General features: G+C 45.9%; 2 protein-coding genes, 1 long non-coding RNA gene and 1 other non-coding gene across 7 annotated transcripts; 2 read left to right on the plus strand and 2 right to left on the minus strand.

The window, feature by feature from the left end:
- Positions 1–1,680: 1,680 nt before the first annotated feature.
- C18H17orf58 (chromosome 18 C17orf58 homolog) lies at positions 1,681–9,335 on the minus strand. Of its 2 annotated transcripts, none has more exons than XM_033518619.1 (5): positions 9,041–9,335; positions 5,225–5,824; positions 5,040–5,120; positions 3,328–3,519; positions 1,681–2,777 (listed from the first exon to the last, which is right to left on the minus strand). In XM_033518619.1, exons 2-5 carry the CDS (start codon positions 5,676–5,678, stop codon positions 2,590–2,592), a joined length of 915 nt encoding a protein of 304 aa, XP_033374510.1. In that variant the 5' UTR covers positions 5,679–5,824; positions 9,041–9,335; the 3' UTR covers positions 1,681–2,589. The 2 variants fall into 2 exon arrangements, with proteins under 2 accessions (XP_033374510.1, XP_015500927.1); XM_015645441.3 differs by lacking the exon at positions 9,041–9,335 and adding an exon at positions 7,623–7,838.
- LOC117245250 lies at positions 1,697–3,497 on the plus strand. Its single transcript, XR_004499737.1, has 2 exons — positions 1,697–1,778; positions 3,071–3,497. It is a non-coding gene; the product is annotated as an uncharacterized LOC117245250 (long non-coding RNA).
- TRNAR-CCG lies at positions 9,331–9,403 on the minus strand. The gene has a single exon. It is a non-coding gene; the product is annotated as a tRNA-Arg (tRNA).
- Positions 9,404–10,007: 604 nt separating this feature from the next.
- Positions 10,008–17,612, plus strand: KPNA2 (karyopherin subunit alpha 2). 3 transcript variants are annotated; one of them, XM_015645439.3, is made up of 11 exons: positions 10,008–10,030; positions 12,150–12,265; positions 12,357–12,494; positions 12,908–12,996; positions 13,791–14,059; positions 15,184–15,278; positions 15,363–15,626; positions 16,250–16,483; positions 16,565–16,747; positions 16,853–17,002; positions 17,107–17,612. In XM_015645439.3, the coding sequence occupies exons 2-11, from the start codon at positions 12,191–12,193 to the stop codon at positions 17,197–17,199; spliced, it is 1,590 nt and encodes a 529-aa protein (XP_015500925.1). In that variant the 5' UTR covers positions 10,008–10,030; positions 12,150–12,190; the 3' UTR covers positions 17,200–17,612. The 3 variants fall into 3 exon arrangements, with proteins under 3 accessions (XP_015500925.1, XP_015500924.1, XP_033374509.1); XM_015645438.3 differs by lacking the exon at positions 10,008–10,030 and adding an exon at positions 11,325–11,426; XM_033518618.1 differs by lacking the exon at positions 10,008–10,030 and adding an exon at positions 11,798–11,821.
- The last annotated feature ends 1,077 nt before the right edge of the window (positions 17,613–18,689 follow it).

Genomic DNA, 18,689 nt, shown 5'->3' on the forward strand with positions numbered 1-18,689 from the left:
AACCATTCTGTGATTCCATAAGAGCCTGTTCCCGTGTGTTCAGTTGCCATTGGGCAGGTCAGGCTACTTCTCTGGATTTAGTAGTGGTGATGTTTTATAGTTAAATGGTGTTACAGAAAATAGATCACTTAATCCCCATCTGCCATCAAGCATAAAGTTCATAAGGTTTGTGATCTCTGCTCAATCCTTGTCCTCTTTGTATTTTATAAATTACTGCAACAGTTGTTTCAAAATGGTCATATGTTGAATGATAATGGTATGTGAGCTGTGCCAGTTTGATTTTCCTTTTCTGTCTCCTCAATTTTGAAGCAATTATCCTCAATTTAGTTCATGCAGAACTTAATGAAGATTTAAAGTACAGTAAGAAGTTTGGCTTACCCAAAAGGCTCGAATAAACCCCTGGACAGATGGGATGAGAACAGTTGCTCCTTTACACCCAGATTTCTGTGAGGTGGTGGCAGAATTTTCCATACTTATCCTGCTGGAAAGGAAATTACTGACTGTGAGGTACCAAAATTACCATGACAGCTGTTGAATGTGAGTACCATTCAGTTCCCAGTGTGGTTATTGCTGGGAGGGTTTTGGAATAGAAAGTGCAAGACTGGAAATCCTCTCAATCAAGCCATTGTTGTTCAGGAGGTGTGTTTAGTATGTGATGAGCCTGGTTACAACAGCCCTGCTCCTGCTCCAGCCCAGTCTCAGTGCAGCTGTGGCAGACAGGGATTTGTTGCTCAGCTACTGTGGGAACATTTTAAGGAGGGACTTTCCAATCAAGAAGGGAAAGGTAAGAGGATTTAGTAACAGAGGAAGAGAATGTGGGATAAATGACTTTTCAGGCTCCCAGAGCAACATCTGTATCCCAGTGTTTTGTGTCAGTTACAGACAGTGAGCTCAGGATTGAGCTCAGTGATGTCCTTATCACTAGTGTCCTGTGCTTATCTCTTCCCAGACATGTTGGGTTTGTCCCCACACTTCCCTGGCTTGGAGCAGGATAGCTCTGGGCAGGGTATGCCTGGAGGAGTTGCTGCTTAGTCTCTGGACTTCCCCTGAAAATAGAAACAAAGAAACTCGAGATGTACATGTAACCCTTCCTCCTTCTGTCCCTCCCAGTCACTCCAGAGCTTTGATACTTTGCCAGAACAGTCCTTCTGCCAAATCAAAACCCCCTCAGATTTTCTCAGGAAAATTCCATCAATCCATGCTGTTCTCCGTGCAAAGTCTTTCACCTACCAAAAGCGAGACATGGTATTTTTTAGGTAGATTCATGCTATGAGTAAATTTCTGTACTCCAGTGAGAGCCTTTTGGGTGCCAAATACAGGATGTTTGCTGTTGGTATTGGCTCCATATCAAGAAATACTTGATGCAGCATAGCCCATCCCATCCCCTGCTCCGTGGCTTTCCAGTGGCACTAAATGAAGCTGCAGACGTGTGTGACAAGTACAGTGTGTCAGAACTACCTCCTTGCAAAAAAGAAAATGCCTCTCTAGAAGCCACTGCTTCCTGCAGCAGGTCACATCACATCACTGTGTATGTGGGGTTTAAAGCTGTATTGCATTTTTTACATTTCTTGATATAAATATGTATCAAATCCTCAGGCAGGTTGTTGCACAAGGAGATGCCTTTGTGCAATATCATTACATAAGCTTTTTGGGTCTTTCAGAACCCAGAGGACAGTGAAAGCAGAACCTCATGAACATTTTATTAGTTTCTTTTACAGACTTATTATCTGCGAATACTGACCAGGAACAACAAACATCTCAATTTCACCACATTAAAGGTATTAAAATACTGTCTTTTTGATTAAAAAAGTAACTTTACTCTTGTGCAAGTACAAGCTTGGCAATATTTCTCCTGGGGAATGGCATTCAGCACAGCTCTGGGATGAAGTGCCCAGGCACACCCAGTGTGTGCAGCCCATGCTCATTTTGCATTCCCTGCACTGTCACTTGTAAATGCAACTGGCCATTTATGTTTTGCAGTTCTTGATTTGCTTTCAGTCAGTGTGTTCATATACTCAAATTATTACACTCTATTCTGTATGCTTTGTGTGAACATCCAGCTCTGCTGGAATAATGGTGTAATTTTCAAAAATACCATGGACATGGTTGAGGAGACAAAAGTAATACAAATGGTACTTAGTGGTGTTGGCTTCTCTGAAATCAAATGCATGTGATACTTTAGGCAGAACTGTGAAAGCACAGTGAACATCCTGTGTAGATAAAGTTGTGGCATCATATAATCTGTTCATGGTAAAGGGTTCAAAGTGCAGTTTTTGTCTACTGAGGATGAAGCTGCCAGAATTTTGCATTACACTTACTACAGATTATTTGGGGCACACTGCAGCAGGGGAAGCAACACTAACCTGTGGCTCTGAAAGCAGCTGGAGCAAATTCAGGGCCAGTTAACATTCCCTAGACTGACTTCTGTGCTGAACCTCACCAAGGGTGCCTGCTCGAGGCACCCAGTGTTCGCTAAAGCACAAAAGCAGGTGTTGGATTGCGGTTCCAGACGGGAGCACTGCCCACAGCCAGGTGTGTTCTGGGGGTGGATCCTGCTGCTCCCACATCCTGGACGGAGCTCTCAGAGCCTTATGGACACTTGGATCGTGCTGCCCTCACTCTGAGATCCCTTTTCCTGTTGAATCTCCTCACGTAGCTGCTGCTGCTCCCGACCCAGCCGTCCCCTGGCCGCAGCCGCCCGCCCAGGGCCGGCAGCAGCTCGGCGGGCACCTGCCGGCGCTTGTGGTAGATGTGCCCCATCACGATGTACCTGCTGCCTGCAACAACAAAAACAAAACAAACAGGGCTGCTGAGCCACAGGGAATGAATGGGAGGTCACTCTGAGGGCACCAGGGTTGGGAACAGATGTGAAGTTGTGCCTGTGGAAACATCCTGAACATGGGGCTTCCACAGCAGCACCCTGAGCTCCGCTGGCACCTGGAGGTGGTGCTGGCATGAAATAATGATTTACTATCGGGGGAAATGCTGTTATTTGATAAACTTGCACTTAAAAGGAGAACTGAATGACTTACAAAGACACCAGCTTAAGCTCTTGCTTGTATTGTTTTAGGAATCTTGAAAACTTGCCATCATTTTGGAACTGGACAGAACTAAGAAAGGGCTACGCTGGTACCTGACTTCCTCATGCAGTTGGTTCTCTTATGAAAGTTTTCAGAAACTTGGATGGAAAAAAAGGCCTCAACTTTGAGAAAATACTTTTCTTCCAAATTTTCCCAACAACCCAGGCTAAGCCTATTAAAGTAAGGCAGACTAAGACTGCAGTGCATGCAGAGGAATAGCAGAATGGATTTAGCTGGAATGATTTACCAAGTTTAAAGTCTGGGCATGGTTTACTGCAGTTTAAAGTATCCACAACCAGGATGTGAACTCGGAAGAAGGCGGCGTCCGGAGTGACATACAGGCGACTCATCTTGTACAATCCATCACTGTCTACCAAGAGGGTAATCCACTGGACTCCATTCCCCAGGCTTTCCAGGTTATAAACAATTCCATTCACTGCTGTTTTAAGGGAGAGGGAAAAATAGGATCAGATTTTATATTGTGGCAATTTTCAGGGTATGTGTGAAGGCTGTTGTTTAAAATGCTGTAAAGGAAGTGTCAGCAGGAATCCTTTGGCTCAGGAGTGGGCAGTAGGAATTGCTTCAAATAATTGCACTTGGTGAAGTCATTGCCTGAAGTTTTGTTGCTTTGCAAACCTTCTGTTTTACAGGTTTGAGATATTTTTTAATCAAGAAAGCAATGATTTAGTACCATTTTCTATCCTGATATATAAAAAGTGGGCATATTTACCTAACAAAGTAAAATTTTCAAATTTAAAACTTCCCAATGAAGTACAAAGCCAAGCTGGTTATGAAACACTTTGGCTTTTGAAATAAAAGGCCCTTGTCATACCAAGAGACAACAGCACCAATAGGTTGTGTTGGGAACTCAATCACTTCATGCTGTTCTCCCAGTTTCTGGCTCTGGCAAGTGCTGAGCTGAGTGCAGGGAAGGGAAAACAGCACCATGTTAGTGGGGCTACTGCACCTGGCGTTACACCTGCCTCAGGGTGAGAACTCTGAGTCAGTCATTTAATATTTTATCTGCACTGTAAATGTAAAAAAAGAAAAAGCGCTCTGATCGCTGCCATGGAACCTTGGCTCATCTGTTGCTCAGACTTTTTCCTACCTGTTCTTTCAATTTAGGAGCAGAGCTGTTGGTTGAGGGCTAAAACACACAGAAGTCAGGTTGCTGTGAAGCCCACATTGGACAGGAATGTGTGAGAGTGGTAAAAACCAAAGCAGGACAGCATTTGTAGAAGGCACTTCCTGACTTCTCCATTTAGAGAAAACAGATGTCTCTTAACGTGTTTATGTTCTACAAATGGAAACATCTGTTACCACTGGGTTTGTATTTTCTTTATCTCTTAAAATACTGTGAGAAAAAATTGGTATCTGTTTCACAACTCTGTAAGCACCAGGCAGGATTTCAGTCAGAAAATGCTTGTCCTTAAGCAGTCTGTACAATAATACCAGCCTGTTTTGTGCCACCTTTAGTTACATCAATGTGAACACAAGGACTAAAGACACTGAATCCAAAGGAACTTCAAGAAGTTCTAGAAGTTCCTCTCTAGAGACAGGATCGCAGTCTTATTTCTGTTTGGTTCACCATTTTATTTTCATTTCAAACTTCAATCCCCCAAATCAAACTTGCTCTAAATAGGAAGAGATAAATAACCCAGCTGCAGTGTTTAATCTGAGAGTATCTAAAACAATTGATCTTTTCAGTTCCATTGACCAGTCCCAAGGACACTGTTCCTCCAGGGGAAACAGAAGAAAGGACAGTACTAGCCCAAGGTGTAGGGAAAAGGCAATGTGTGTTTATGAAGAGATGTGTTGGGTCCCTTCCAAATAACGTGGTAATTATTTCACTTACTTTCTTGTATCTTAATCACAGTATTTCAAGAGTAGAAGTGCAGTATCAGTGACAAGTGGACAGAAAGTGCTCTGTCCCTGTGAGTTGAGGGGGACACCACCTACCAAACTCGCTGGCACAGAAAGCCTCCACTTCATCCTGCTCCTTCCTGCACTCTGTCAGACACATCTTCTCCTTGTCACCATCTACAACAGGAGCACAGCCTGAGGAACAGCAACGGGCCCTTTGGGGATGTCTCAGCCCATTGTGCCCCCTGCCTTTGGGAAGCTCTGGGCAGCCTGTCCCTTACCTTTCCTCAGCACGCCCAGGTACATGGAGCCGGGCGCCCAGCGGTTGGTGACCCAGGAGGGTTTGGGGATGCTCGTGAAGGGATCGGGGTGTTTGTGGAGGATTGCCTTCCCCGCTCGGTTGAGGCGGTGCAGCGTGTTAGGATCGTTTGACACCACTGTTGCAGAGTCTGGAGAGGGGTGAGCTCGCAGCAGGGCCGTCACCTTTGTGTGGGCGGGCGCGGTGCGCAGGCCGCGGGCCCAGACGCTGTTGGCAGCCTGGGCCCGCCGCCGCTCCGTGTGGGGCCTGTTGGCCTGGCCGGCGTCCCTCGGGCCGGGAGCAGCGCCCTGGTGCTGCCCGAGGTGCTTCCTCAGCCCTGTGCTGTTTTCCAGGGAAGGCTCCGCGCGTTTCTTCTTGTCGGAGGCGAGGGAGGGGATTGCCGGGGGCCGTGGCCGCTGCGGGTGGGCGGGAGGCATTCCCTGGAGCCGGCCTTCCCTGGGATTCCCGCTGGCACTGCCCGTGCCCTGCGCTGGAGCTTTCACCTGAACAGCAGCAGCAGCTGCTGAGCTAAAAACGTCTTTGCTGAGAGCCTGGCCGGGTTTCTCAGCATAGGGCAGGGATCCTACATGCAAAAAAAAAAAAAAAAAAGAGAGAGAGAAAACCGGTGTTTTAAGTCTTTTATTCCAAGTGCTTTAGAATGGGAATATTTGAGGCTCTAATCCGTAAGTGAGGTCTTCAACAATAAGGCAAAAAAATTAATAAATAGCTCAATATATGAAGCACAGTAAAGCTCCTCATTCCTCTACTCAGATATTGAAGTTCCAGTACAGGGAATGCAGCTGTGTGAGCAAAACAGGAGATTTGCATTTTTACTTTATTATTGTTGCAAATTAAAAACAAACCCTTTTCTCAAACCTCTGAATCTCCAGGGAACATCTGAGAAAACAAGATTTCACGTTGCCATTTGGGATGCTTGTTTAAAAGACCATGACAGCAGAACTATTTGGTTTTCCCATCCATGGGATGCCTGTTGACAGTGTCATCCAAACTCTTCAGCGGCTTTGGAAAGATCTTTATCCACAGTTTTGGGTCTATGACTTGAGCATATAGTAGCAGTAATTAGGCTAGTGCTGCTGAGTAACAATTATTTCAAGGCTTTGCTTAATTTAAGAGGGCAAGGGTTGAGAAAGAGAAGTGAAAAGTGAAGGAAAAAAATAATGGCACTGTTCACACAAGCTGGGCAGTCACCTACACTTTCATTTATACCTTCACTTTGACCTCTTGAACCTCACAAAGCAAAATGACCAAAATGTTTAGCCTGGCAGGAGAGAAATTTCCCCTGGCAGTCCATTTTCCTTTTCCTTTAGCCCTTCCCTGCATGTGTGGAGTGAGCCAGCAGAGTTTTCACACAGCTCACCCACACACAGCCTCTGTCTGCTGTTCACGGCCGTGGTTATTCTGTGTAGGAGGCTGATCCCAGTTCCTTGTGTGAAAAGAGAGATTTGACATACACAGATGAACAATATCCTGGTTTATCTCCTATAACTGACTCAACTGCTGACCTTGCCACTTCTCCCCCTGTGCTCTCACCAGCTGCTGTCATGGGAAAGATTCTCTGATATTTGGGCTGGCCACATGTAAAGTCAAAAGAATGTCCATGGAGAGAGGGATGGAAGAAGTCCAAGCTGCTGAAAGCAGCAGGCAAGGGAGGTTTGGAGATGGTTCAGTGTGGAGCTGTGCCCTCTTGAACAGGTGTCTCAGACTTGGGTGTGTAAATAAACTCTTCTAGCACTTTTATCACGCCTTCTCAGTCACGGATTGTATCAATAAATAGTTCATTTTTCTCTACTCAATCTGTTCAGGACCTTGAGGTTCTTCCTCCTGCACCAGCATATTCCTGTCTAGTTGTTGCAACCTAAGAAATATTACTGTAACATAACCAAATCCCAGTGGAACAGATGTAAATGCTATTTCTGTTCTGTCAGTGAGGCACTAAAACCCAAATAAATCCACTCAGAACAGCTTGCTGCAGGCACACAGGGCACACTGAGCATATTAAAGTCAGTCAGACACCTGGAGTTACAGGTGAAGGAGACTAAAAGAGAAAGGTCACATAAAAATTATAAAAATCCCAGATGCAGAGCAAATCCAACTTCACCTGCCACTGGTGGCTGGCAGGACAGAGCAACAGTTCCCTGCCTGCTTCTTCCAGGTGCCCTTAATTTTTCCCAATGCTGGCAAATAAATATTGCAATTTACATTCCCATCCCACAAAGACATTGAAATGTTTCTTTTTTGAGCCCTTATTTGCTGAAAAGGCTGGGGGGCTGCTCGGGCAAGGGTTTGTAGGAATGTCTTCAGCTTCCCCTGATTCCCAAGGCAGACATGCCCCAGCCCCGCTCCGAAGGTAGCAGACTTACCAGAAGATGATCTAATGACAAAACAGAGGAGCCAGAACACTTGAGATGTCATTTTGAAGTAAAGATTTTCCAGACTCAAAATGAACTGGAGTCTTTTATGCCCTTCCCCTGATTCATGCTAATGAGAGGCAGCCTGAGGGGAAACGGGAATCACTCGCTGGACAACCCACTGGAGCAAGACCAAGCTGCTGCCTCCACCAGCCCTGCCTGGGAGGAATGTGCTCCTTCCCATCGGGAACAACCCCCTGGCTGCATCACCTGTGTCCTGACAATAACACACCCACACACAGTTTTGGCAGCAGATTTTTATTTGGGGGACAGTCTTGCCCTTCTATGGCACTCTGTAGGGGAAAAATCATAGGGCACAAGCCTGGTTTTCCTGGCTATGGAGAACTGTGTTCTGGAAGGGAACTGGGAGATTCTGGAACACACCAGAACCCTGGGATGCAGGATCTGGAAAGGATGTGCATGACAATGGAACATATCTGGGGATTTCTGGCCACCTTCAGTGATACAGCTGCTAATCTCCTCTTTCAGTTTCAGAAACCAGTTTCAGTGATTCTTTTCAGACTGAAAAATGCAGTAGTGACTTTCCAGTCCAAGGGAAAGCTCTGCTGATCCCACACAGCTTCATTTTTAAATCTCTCTTAGCCATCATGAAGAACTCTGCAAATTTTCACACACCAAGCTAACCCTGATTTGGATTACTGAATTAAGAAGGCTTATTTCTAAGTGACCTTATTGCTACACAAGATTTCCATCGTGACAGTTTAACTCACCAGCTGCTGCCGGATGCTGTGGAAGTTGTTCTTGACTTTAAGGGACAATCAACAACTTAAAAACTCCATAAAGGCACTGAAAGGCTCCTGAAACCCACTCCTGACAGAAAATCTAACCTTCAGCAATGCCTGTGGCATGGGATTCAGTGTTGCTTAGTTTAACCAGGTTGTTGTCCTGCCTGAATTAAGCATTTAAATAGATTCCCAAAAGCTCAGGGCTTTATCTCCAGCAGTGATGGGTAAAGATACATTAACATACAAATGACATTTCACCACATCTGTTAATCAAGGAGTTACATTTCTACTGCAGCACTAACTAATCCTTGTTTTCCTCTGTTATTTGAAACATTTTAATTCCAGAACTATCCCAAGATATCTATTACAGGAATAGGAATGTAAACTGAGGATGAGGGAGAGGAGGGCTCCTACACTGCTTTGGTGACCAGCAGGTACCTGCAGCAAGCAGGAAAAGCTGGAGTGTGAGTGCTTGGATGGATGGATGGATGGATGCTTGGATGGATGCACATGTGAGCATCCCACAGACTTGTATTCCAAGGATTCTTCTGCTGAATTAGATGGTGGTCCAATTCAACCGTCATTCATGTATGGCTGTGTCTGCACTGTTTCCCCAGACTTTACCTGGACAGGATCTCCATTAACAGCACAGTAATGGTGCTTGGAGCATTCCCAGCATTCCAGCAGCCCCGAGATGCTCAAGCAGCGGAGATGGAAAAGCTTTCTCAGCAGACCTGGGCAAAACACGGTGAAGCACGGAAAGGGCGGCGACCCCAGGCCGGACGCGACGCCGGGGCAGCGAAGGGGCTCGGAGGCCAGGCCCGGGGCGGCTGCGGGTAAAAGAGTCGGGGGGCCCCGGCGGGGGGGTGGCCTTGCGGAGCCACCCGCGGCAACGCCACAAAACAAGCACGGCACGACCCAGATGGGACTCGAACCCACAATCCCCAGCTCCGGAGGCTGATGCCTTATCCATTAGGCCACTGGGTCACCCAGCAGAGCTTGCGCGCACCGCCTAGTAAGAGCTCCGCCCGGCTGGTACCGGCTCCGCCCCCTCGCCGATCGTCGCGTTCTCCCTGCTCGCGGCGGGCAGGCCCCGCCCCTCCCTCCTCGCACTCCATTGGTCGAGATGCCCCCGGGCCCCGCTCCTCAGCGCGTGCCCGCGGCCCCGCCCGAGCCTCAGAGCGGGTTCCCGCCCTCGGCGCGAGCGCGTCCCTGTCAGACCCGCGCGCGGCCGCTTGAGGGGATCTGCCTGGGGCCGCCGCACTGTCCCGGGGCCCCCCGGGCACCGCCCGCCCTCCTCTGCCACATAACCTCACCCGCAGCTTGGCCGCTGTCCTGCCCCAACTGCCCAGTCTCCCTCTACCTCTCCGTCGCTTAACTCTGCTGGTAAGAGCCTTCGGAGCTGTCACCTCCCTCACAGCCCACACCGCCTACAGCACCTCGCACACACCCCCTCGCACACACCCCCTCGAGGATCTCAGGCACTGCCAGCCCTCTCCCTGCCGTCAACACCCATCCCTGCGCCCCGATTTCACTGCTCCAGACCATGCACTGCCAGCGATTCATGGCCCAATGGAATTGCTTCGTGCCAACCCTCCGATCCTTCAGGAGCAGGTGTTTTACCTCTATTTCTGCTTTAGAACTGCCTTTTTTTTCTGTATACTACTCTTAAGCTTCCATTTGTTAGTAATGTGCTTTCTCTTCTCTTGGCTTCCCTGCTCTTGTTTTTGTGGGTGTTTTTGACAAAGCTCAGCACAGTACAAAGTAAGGCCCAAAACCAACAATATGCGATGTCACTGGTAATTCCTCCTCCTCAGCAAACATCCTCCACACTTGTGTGCACCTACAGATTGGTGCAAGTGGTTTAGTGTGATGGATTAGCACACAGACATATCAATGTGCATACCTCACACTTCTCTGTGTTGTACCTTTATAGGTATCTCAATATGTCAGAGTTGCTGTCAGAGTTGTGTTTTCTCTACAATTATATGGTTTGACTTGTATATCCTGTGTTCTTTTGTATTCCATCCCTCATGAGCAGGCCAAACCCATTGGAAACAATCCCATCCCTTTTCAGGCCATGCCACAGGGGCAGGAATCCTTTTCTTTTGTTATTCTGTATGATTTAGTTTTCGTCTGCCCTGATGGCTGTAGAACTGCTTTCAACTGCAATCTCATATTCCCTTTTCTTTGCATTTCCGTGCACCACATTTCTAGGACACAATAAGTGAGGCATAGAACCATCAAATCATGGAATCACAAAATGCTTTGGGTTGGAAGGGACCTTAAAGCTGATCCAGTTCCACCCCCTGCCACAGGCAGAGTCACCTTCCACCGTCCCAGGTTGCTTGGAGCCCCATCCAGCCTGCCCTTGGACACTTCCAGGGATGGGGCAGCCACAGCTTCTCTGGGAACCTATGCCAGGGCCTCACCACCCTTCCACTAAAGAATTTTTTCCCAATATCCCATCTAAACCCATTCTCTTTCGGTTTGAAGCCATTCCCCCTCGTCCTGTCACTACACGCCCTTATCCCAGGGGCAGCCTGCTGTGCCCTGCTAATTACTGAGGCAGAATCTGTGCTCTGCATGAGGGAATGGGTGTTTCTGCCCCAAATCGCTCAAAGCGACACCGCGCCATGGATACACTTCCCTCATTCCAATCCCCCTCTCCCGTCCCGGGATATCACCGCGCCCGGCCCTGTGCACTACAGCTCCCGGCGTGCCCCGCGCGGGTAATGCCAGCTAGCCTCTGTGGGGCGGCGCGGAGCACGCCGGGAGCTGTAGTACCGGGCCTTGTGAATACGTCACGTCCGACAGGCTCTTCCGGGAGGGTGTTTCCCGTCATCGTGAGCGGGGGCAGCTTTCAAACCGACCAATCAAGAGGCTGCTTTGGCTCGAACTGGCCAATGGCAGGGCGCGGTCGCGGGAAATTTAAATGCCGCGTGGGGCAGCCGTGGGCAGTGGCAGCGTGTGGCAGCAGCGGAGCGACCGGCGGCGTTCCCCGGCCGAGGTGCGGGGATAGGACCGGGAGCTGGGTCTGGGGCGGTGGGGACGCGGCCCCTGCACTGCCCTTTTGGAAGGGCAATGTTCTGCCTGTAGTCCCTGCTGGGGCCTCTCTCCGGAGCCTCCCGCGTCTCTGCTGGCTGCACTGGGGCTGACAGTGTTGGTGTAGCCTGGCGCGGGTTGTCGCTCCGGCGGGGCTGTGGCCGAAGCGAAGCCAGTTCTTGTGCAGTGGGTCACGCTAGGGATGGTGTGGTTTTCTTCGTTACCCCTGTAGCCGTTGTTATGTGCCGCTGCCTGTACCCGCACGGCAAACGCCCCTACGGGGACCTTCCCAGTGCGAGAACTCGCTGTTCTCGTCCAAAAAGGTCGGGGTGGGGCTGAGTGGGATCCTGTACAGCACAGGTATGTGACAGTGAAAATAGGATTTAACAGCGTGTGTGTGTGTGTTGTCTGTGGAAAGGAAAATCTATCTTGCTCTTGAAAATAATAACTAATAGTATTTGGTTTAAAGTGTTTTAAAATTGTGTGACTGTGTCTTCTGCTTTTGTGTTGATTCTAGAGCTTGTTGTAACATCTGGCTGTTTAAAGAGGCATCTGTTGATCAAGTCAGATGTTGTTGTAGTATAAATACAAGCAAGTGCCTAAGTGCCTCTCATTCTTGAGTGTGGATCCAATTTTTAAAATTTAACTTTTGTGGAGTGAACTTGCTGTTTCTTTGTTCTGTTTTCAGGCTTGTTTTTATCTGTCCTGCTCAAAAATCTAACAAGCAAGATGTCTACTAATGAGAATGCCAATACACCATCAGCTCGATTGAATAGATTCAAGAACAAAGGAAAGGACAGCACAGTGAGTGCTCTAGTGCAATTAGTACTTTAGCCAGCTATTGCCTCTTTAAGTTTCGAAAGCCAAGAACTTACTCTGAGTGTTTATCCTCCAGGAAATGAGAAGGCGGCGCATTGAAGTCAATGTGGAGCTGAGAAAAGCTAAGAAAGATGATCAGATGCTTAAAAGAAGAAATGTGAGCACTTTACCAGATGATGCTACTTCTCCCCTTCAGGAAAACAGAGGCAACCAGGTAAGTGGGCACTCAGAACAGACATGTTTGGAGGGTCTTACAGTCCTGTAGCCAGGCCAGCATGAATCCCTCCTTCAAGGCAGGACAGCACTACTACATCTGCATTAGCAGCTCAGGCCTGTGTTATCACCTCTAATGGACACCACTCTTACACACAACTGGCTGCAGCTACATTTTAACTCTAGTGTAAGTGATATGAAGCACTTAACTTACTGGTTAAAAAAACTTTCAGCAGTTGAGATAACTGTAGGTGAAGCTGAAGCTGATGAGGTTTTGAAATATCACATGGTGATGGCACTAAGGGAAGTGGCTGTAAATTGGGGCCTATCCATGGTATTGTGTAAGAGCTCTTTGTGGTCAGGAATACACATGACTCTCCTACTGAAGCACTCATGTAATATTTTCTTGTACAGGTTTTGGCACACTGGTCAGTTGAAGAAATAGTCAAAGGAGTTAATAGTAATAATATGGAGCTTCAGCTACAGGCTACTCAAGCTGCCAGGTAAGCAGTTCAGAGGATACCAACTCAGCTGTGCAAGCCAATAACTAGGCAAGGTGAGAGAATTGATTTATGAGCCTAAGTGGCTGCTTATGTCTTTCTTATCAGGCAGGATTTCAACAACCACCATCATACATACAATGTTGAGGTACCCATAACTTAGGCATAATTTATAGAAACCATGTGGCTTTTAAGTATTTAAAGTGCCTGAATATTTTAGTAGGAAGAAGTAGTTTTCTCTAGTACAAATTTAACAGTAGTCACCTTATATTCAAAGGAGTAATTATAGTTAACTCTTTGTTATAGCTAAGTAAGGTACCTGTTAAACTGCATTAACACTTAGGTCTGATATGTATGAGTGTGGTGATCCACCTTAGAATAATGTGAACAGAAAGATGACTGGGGTTTGAACTCTCACAATTTTTTCCCCTTTCCAAATCTAAAGCATCCTTTAATAAGCTTGCACATTGCTGCAGTGCTGCTTCTGGCAGTTATTAACCTCTCTCTGCTGAGAAGCCTCTAGCAGTTCACATGTGTTATGACTCCTGCAGGTCTGCTTTACTTCAGAGTATGAACAGAACCTCTCACACAGTAAAGACGTGCCAAACCCAGTGTTAACAGAGGCCTAGGAAGCCGGTGTTCAGCTTGTCTGCATTTCTCTTTCATGCTATGTTGTGTTGCCTTTTCTGAATGCTAAAACAATGCTAAACTCTTTCATATGGTGCTTTTAAGATTTGAATTTGTTGTTCAGATGTCTGCAGGCAAAAATAATGCTTCTTGTTTGCCTTGCTCCTTAGGAAACTCCTCTCAAGAGAGAAGCAACCCCCAATAGACAATATAATTCGGGCTGGTTTGATCCCAAAGTTTGTCTCATTCCTGGGCAGAGCAGACTGCAGTCCCATCCAGTTTGAATCTGCCTGGGCACTCACCAACATTGCCTCTGGCACATCAGAGCAAACCAGGGCAGTGGTGGAAGGAGGAGCAATTCCAGCCTTCATTTCCCTGCTGGCCTCTCCACACACTCACATCAGTGAGCAGGCTGTGTGGGCCTTGGGGAATATTGCAGGTATGTCCATGGGCTGCACAGCTCTAGTTCAGACCTGTGCCTTTGTCTGAGGTGGGAGGACATCACTCCTGCTGTGCCATGCCCTGTGCTGAGCTGCTTGGGAGCTTTGCCCCAATGGCTTTCCAGTTATGACATGCCCTGCATTGCAGAGCAAGCTGCAGGAAACCCTTTGTCTTTAGACCTCTTGCAATGCCTGGCACAACCTGTGTGTTGTATTGTGGGCACTGCTTCCAGATTTCAGCTCAGGTTTGATGGATCTCTAGCCATGCTACAACACAAACCTTTTTCAGACATCTCAGGTTTTTTGTGACTCAGCAATGAGCTCTGCTCTGTGTGTTGACTAAAAGGAGGAAAGCACAAGGGAAGCAGTGACTCAAATAATTGTGTGATGGTCAATATTCCTTGCTTTGAAACAGCTGCTTGCTGATAAGTATAGTGGTACATTGAAGCTTCTTAAGCTTCTCTCAAGATTACTTGATATGCCAGTGTTGGATCCAGTCTTTAAAAAGTGGTCAAAATAAATAATATAGTTGTCAACCTGCTATAAGTTAAATATTGTACTTGCTGTATTAGAGTTTCCAATGGCCATGCCTTACAGCACAGTGAATCTTCACACAGAAAATTGTTTAAAAGCCATTTTTATTGGGGTTTTATCAAAGTTTGTCCTTAGAGTTTTAAATTCAAATAAATATAATAAATATTATAAATATAATATTTGTTATATCTTGCAATAGGATTCTCAGTCAATCATTCAGCTGATGATTATAATGCATTTCAAGTCCCATACTGTGGGGAAAGCTCTGTTCTAGTGTAGGGATTAGATTTGTTTCAAAAGAAACACATAAGACCCTGCATGGTTATGAACTCTTATGAAAAGCTGTATAGAAAACATACTACATCACCTCTTCTTCCAAGAAAAAAGGTGAAGCTCAGTGGCTTGATTGAACATGCTTGTCATGTGACTTAACCATGGCAGTAGTCCTTTTGTCCTCCTGTTTCTTCTTAATTTATCCAGCCCTTCTTAAGGAGTAGAGGAATTAATCCTCTTAACACACAGTGGTTCTGTGTACATGTGTCCCTTTCTTTCTGGTCGTCACCTGGCTTTTTTTCTTGTTTTTTTCCAGGGGATGGTTCTGCCTACAGAGACCTGGTTATTAAATATGGTGCAATTGAGCCACTGCTGAGTCTCCTGGCTGTTCCTGACCTCTCTTCCCTGGCTGTAAGTGTACAGAGAGGTTCAAGTTACAATTACTGAGTAGACCCTAGCTAAGCTATTGCTAACCATTTATTTCCACCATTGCAGTCTGGATATTTACGCAATGTTACGTGGACCCTCTCAAACCTGTGTCGCAATAAGAATCCTGCACCTCCCATAGATGCCATCCAGCAGATCCTTCCAACCCTCGTCCGGCTCCTGCACCATGATGACCCTGAAGTGTTGGCAGACACATGCTGGGCAATTTCCTACCTCACAGACGGTTCTAATGACAGGATAGAAGTTGTTGTGAAAACTGGATTGGTGCCACAGCTTGTGAGACTCCTAGGATATAGTGAACTGCCAATAATGGTAAGTGGTTGGATGTTGCAGGCTGCTGTTGCTTGATTTGAATCATGGCTAGAACTGCAGTTAGGTAGAAGTAGTCCATGGAACTGAATGGCTCTTTTCATACATGAGTCAGGTGCCTGTTCTAATTTTTGTGAAGTGAGACATCAGTTTCTCTCCTGCCTGGGTGCTGTGCCACACGAGACAGACTGCTGCTGGTAATGACTAACAAGCTGCTTTATATAATCATTGTATTTACCTTACAGGCCAGCACAACAGTCAACATTCACTAAAGCTTGCCTTTAAATTGCTGTTGCAGAGCCAAATTCTAGGGACAGTGTTCACAAATGTGAACACTATAATTAGAGCATAATAAAACTGCATTAGTATTTAGCAGGTAGTTTCCCTAAGCTCTGTCATGGGTGGTTGTTTGCAGACTGGCCTTGAAAGGTGTGCAGACTCTGTATGCAGACATTAGCATCTGCCTGTGGAATGCTAACGAGGAGCCCAAACCCCATTGTACATAGCAGGTCATGCTGTTAACTGGGAAGGTTAGAGTGGATGGCCATCAAGTATAGCTGTGTTTGCTATAATCTAATCTGGTTTTGAACAACTTTTCTAGAGTATTCTATTCATCTTTGTTTCAGACTCCTTCACTAAGAGCCATAGGAAATATTGTCACTGGTACTGATGAGCAAACACAGATTGTTATTGACTCAGGAGCACTGGCTGTCTTTCCAAGTCTCCTTTCTCATCATAAAAACAACATTCAGAAAGAAGCAGCCTGGACAATGTCCAACATCACTGCTGGACGTCAGGATCAGATCCAGCGAGTTGTAGACCACGGTCTTGTGCCTTATCTCATTGGTATTCTGAGGAAGGTAAACAAAGCCTATATTTACTATACTGAGCCTTTTCCTATTACTATTCTGTGTTCAAACACTCTGCTTTTACCTTCACAGGGGGATTTCAAATCTCAGAAGGAAGCTGTGTGGGCTGTGACAAACTACACAAGTGGTGGAACAATTGACCAGATTGTGTACCTTGTTCAGGCTGGTGTTCTTGAACCCCTACTGAATCTTCTCTCAACTAAAGACAGCAAAACTGTACTTGTTATTCTGGATGCAGTTTCCAACATTTTCTTGGTATGTGGATGCAGTATACTTGATTATTTTCTGTGTTGCTAATGGCTCTTCAGTAGCTGCTGCCATATATCTTTCCTGAGGTTATTCCATGCTTTTCTGTTGCAGGCTGCTGAGAAGATTAATGAGACTGAAAAGCTTTGCCTCATGATTGAAGAGTGTGGGGGTCTAGACAGAATTGAAGCTCTCCAGTCACATGAAAATGAACAAGTGTACAGAGCGTCATCCACCATTATTGAGAAATATTTCTCAGCAGAAGTGAGTGGCTTCAAGGGGTCTTTTCTACTTTTTTCTATTCCAGCACTGACTACTAGATTCAAATGCTACTGCTATTTCAACATTATTCTTTTCTTTCCTTCTAGGAGGAGGAAGACCAAAATGTTGTACCAGACTCAACTGCTGACAGCTACACTTTCCAAATCCAGGACAGTACCCCAAATTCTTTTAACTTCTAGATCTTGCACATTCTGCAACCACCTACAAGTGGTTTAGCAGACACAAATGACTGCCACCTCTTTGTCTTAATAGAGTTCCTCTTGCCTTTACTGGTTTTTGTGTCCTGTAGCACTTTGTCCAACTGAAACATACTTGAACTGTTAAAATTCATATATGTCTGTGAATTTCTAAATGTAAACCTCATTCTTTGAGATATACTTGTAAATACTTCCTGTTTCTGTCATTGTCTGGGGAAAGAATGCATGTGAGCAACTTGGGCCTCTCACAAAGCATTGAGCCACTGCTCTGCAGGCTCCCCCATAACCTCTTACCTTCTACGTGGCCTGTTGCAGTAATAAATAAATACTGAACAGGCTTTTAAGGGAAGACTTACTTGAAGCTCAATAAAGTGTTATCAGTACATAAAGTTGAACTGTGTCAACTTGCTCTCTTAAAAGCTGACTGATGGGGTAAGTAAACTTAGTTAAAAAATAGATAATGGCATGAAGCAGGTTTAAACCATGAGAGACTCAATGCTGAAGAGGTGGATTTAAAACAGCTTGGTCACCCCAAGCTCTGATTTCTGCATACAGCAGCCTTCTGTTACAGGACTAAGGAACTTCCTATAGAAATCTGATTCATCTTACCCTGTGCATAACTGAGCTAAACTAGCTTCAGCCTCTTGGAGAAATATTTAAAGACTATTAGTGCTACTTAACTGTAAGTAATAGTTTGGAGGAGAGGTAAGCACAGTAGTTAACCAATTCTATACATGTTCTTTAGGATTAGAGCATAGGAAATGCTTTGAAGCAGTTGCCTGCCTTAGCAAAAATGAAGGCTTTGTTCTGGAATCTGCTGTCGCTTTATTTCTAAAGTCATTACTTACAGGAACCCATTTTGGTCCCTCAAAGGAGTTGTGCCAGGGTGGGGTTTGGAGGAGAAAGAGTATTGAGTGGAGAGAAAGAACTGTAGTTCTGTTTTCCAGCTTTCTGGAAAAGCTTGGATTGAGCTATTTAATTCAAACCTCCTAGGAGTCAAATGTGCTGGAATAACTATATTGTCTCAGCTCACTGAGTGTCTCTAGCTCTAATGATGGTACAGGAGGGGTCAGAGTTCAGGACTAGATGTTTCATAAACATGACTTAATTGGACCCACAGCATGTCACTTTTATTAATAAAAGGTAGTGGGAGAAATTCTGATATGAAGGCAATTCTCCCAGAGTTCCTATTGGCTTTGTTTCCACTCTTTATGGGTAGAGGGGAATAAAAACTCAAGGTAGTACAAAACAAATAACCCCTTTATTCTGCTAGGTGAATCTGATAGAATAATCTGCTTTTGTCTCCTGTATTAGTCAACTTTTGTGTGCTTCCAAGTTTATTTTAAAGTGCAGATGCGTAGAAAAGTGGATTTGGGTGTAACTCTTTGGCAATCCATGGAAGATCAGGTGTGCTTCATGAAGAATTCACTCTTGTGTGCTGCTAACAAAGATCTCTTTAAATGGGCTATTGC

This window comes from Parus major, chromosome 18 (assembly GCF_001522545.3).
Source record: "Parus major isolate Abel chromosome 18, Parus_major1.1, whole genome shotgun sequence".
NCBI lineage: Eukaryota > Metazoa > Chordata > Aves > Passeriformes > Paridae > Parus > Parus major.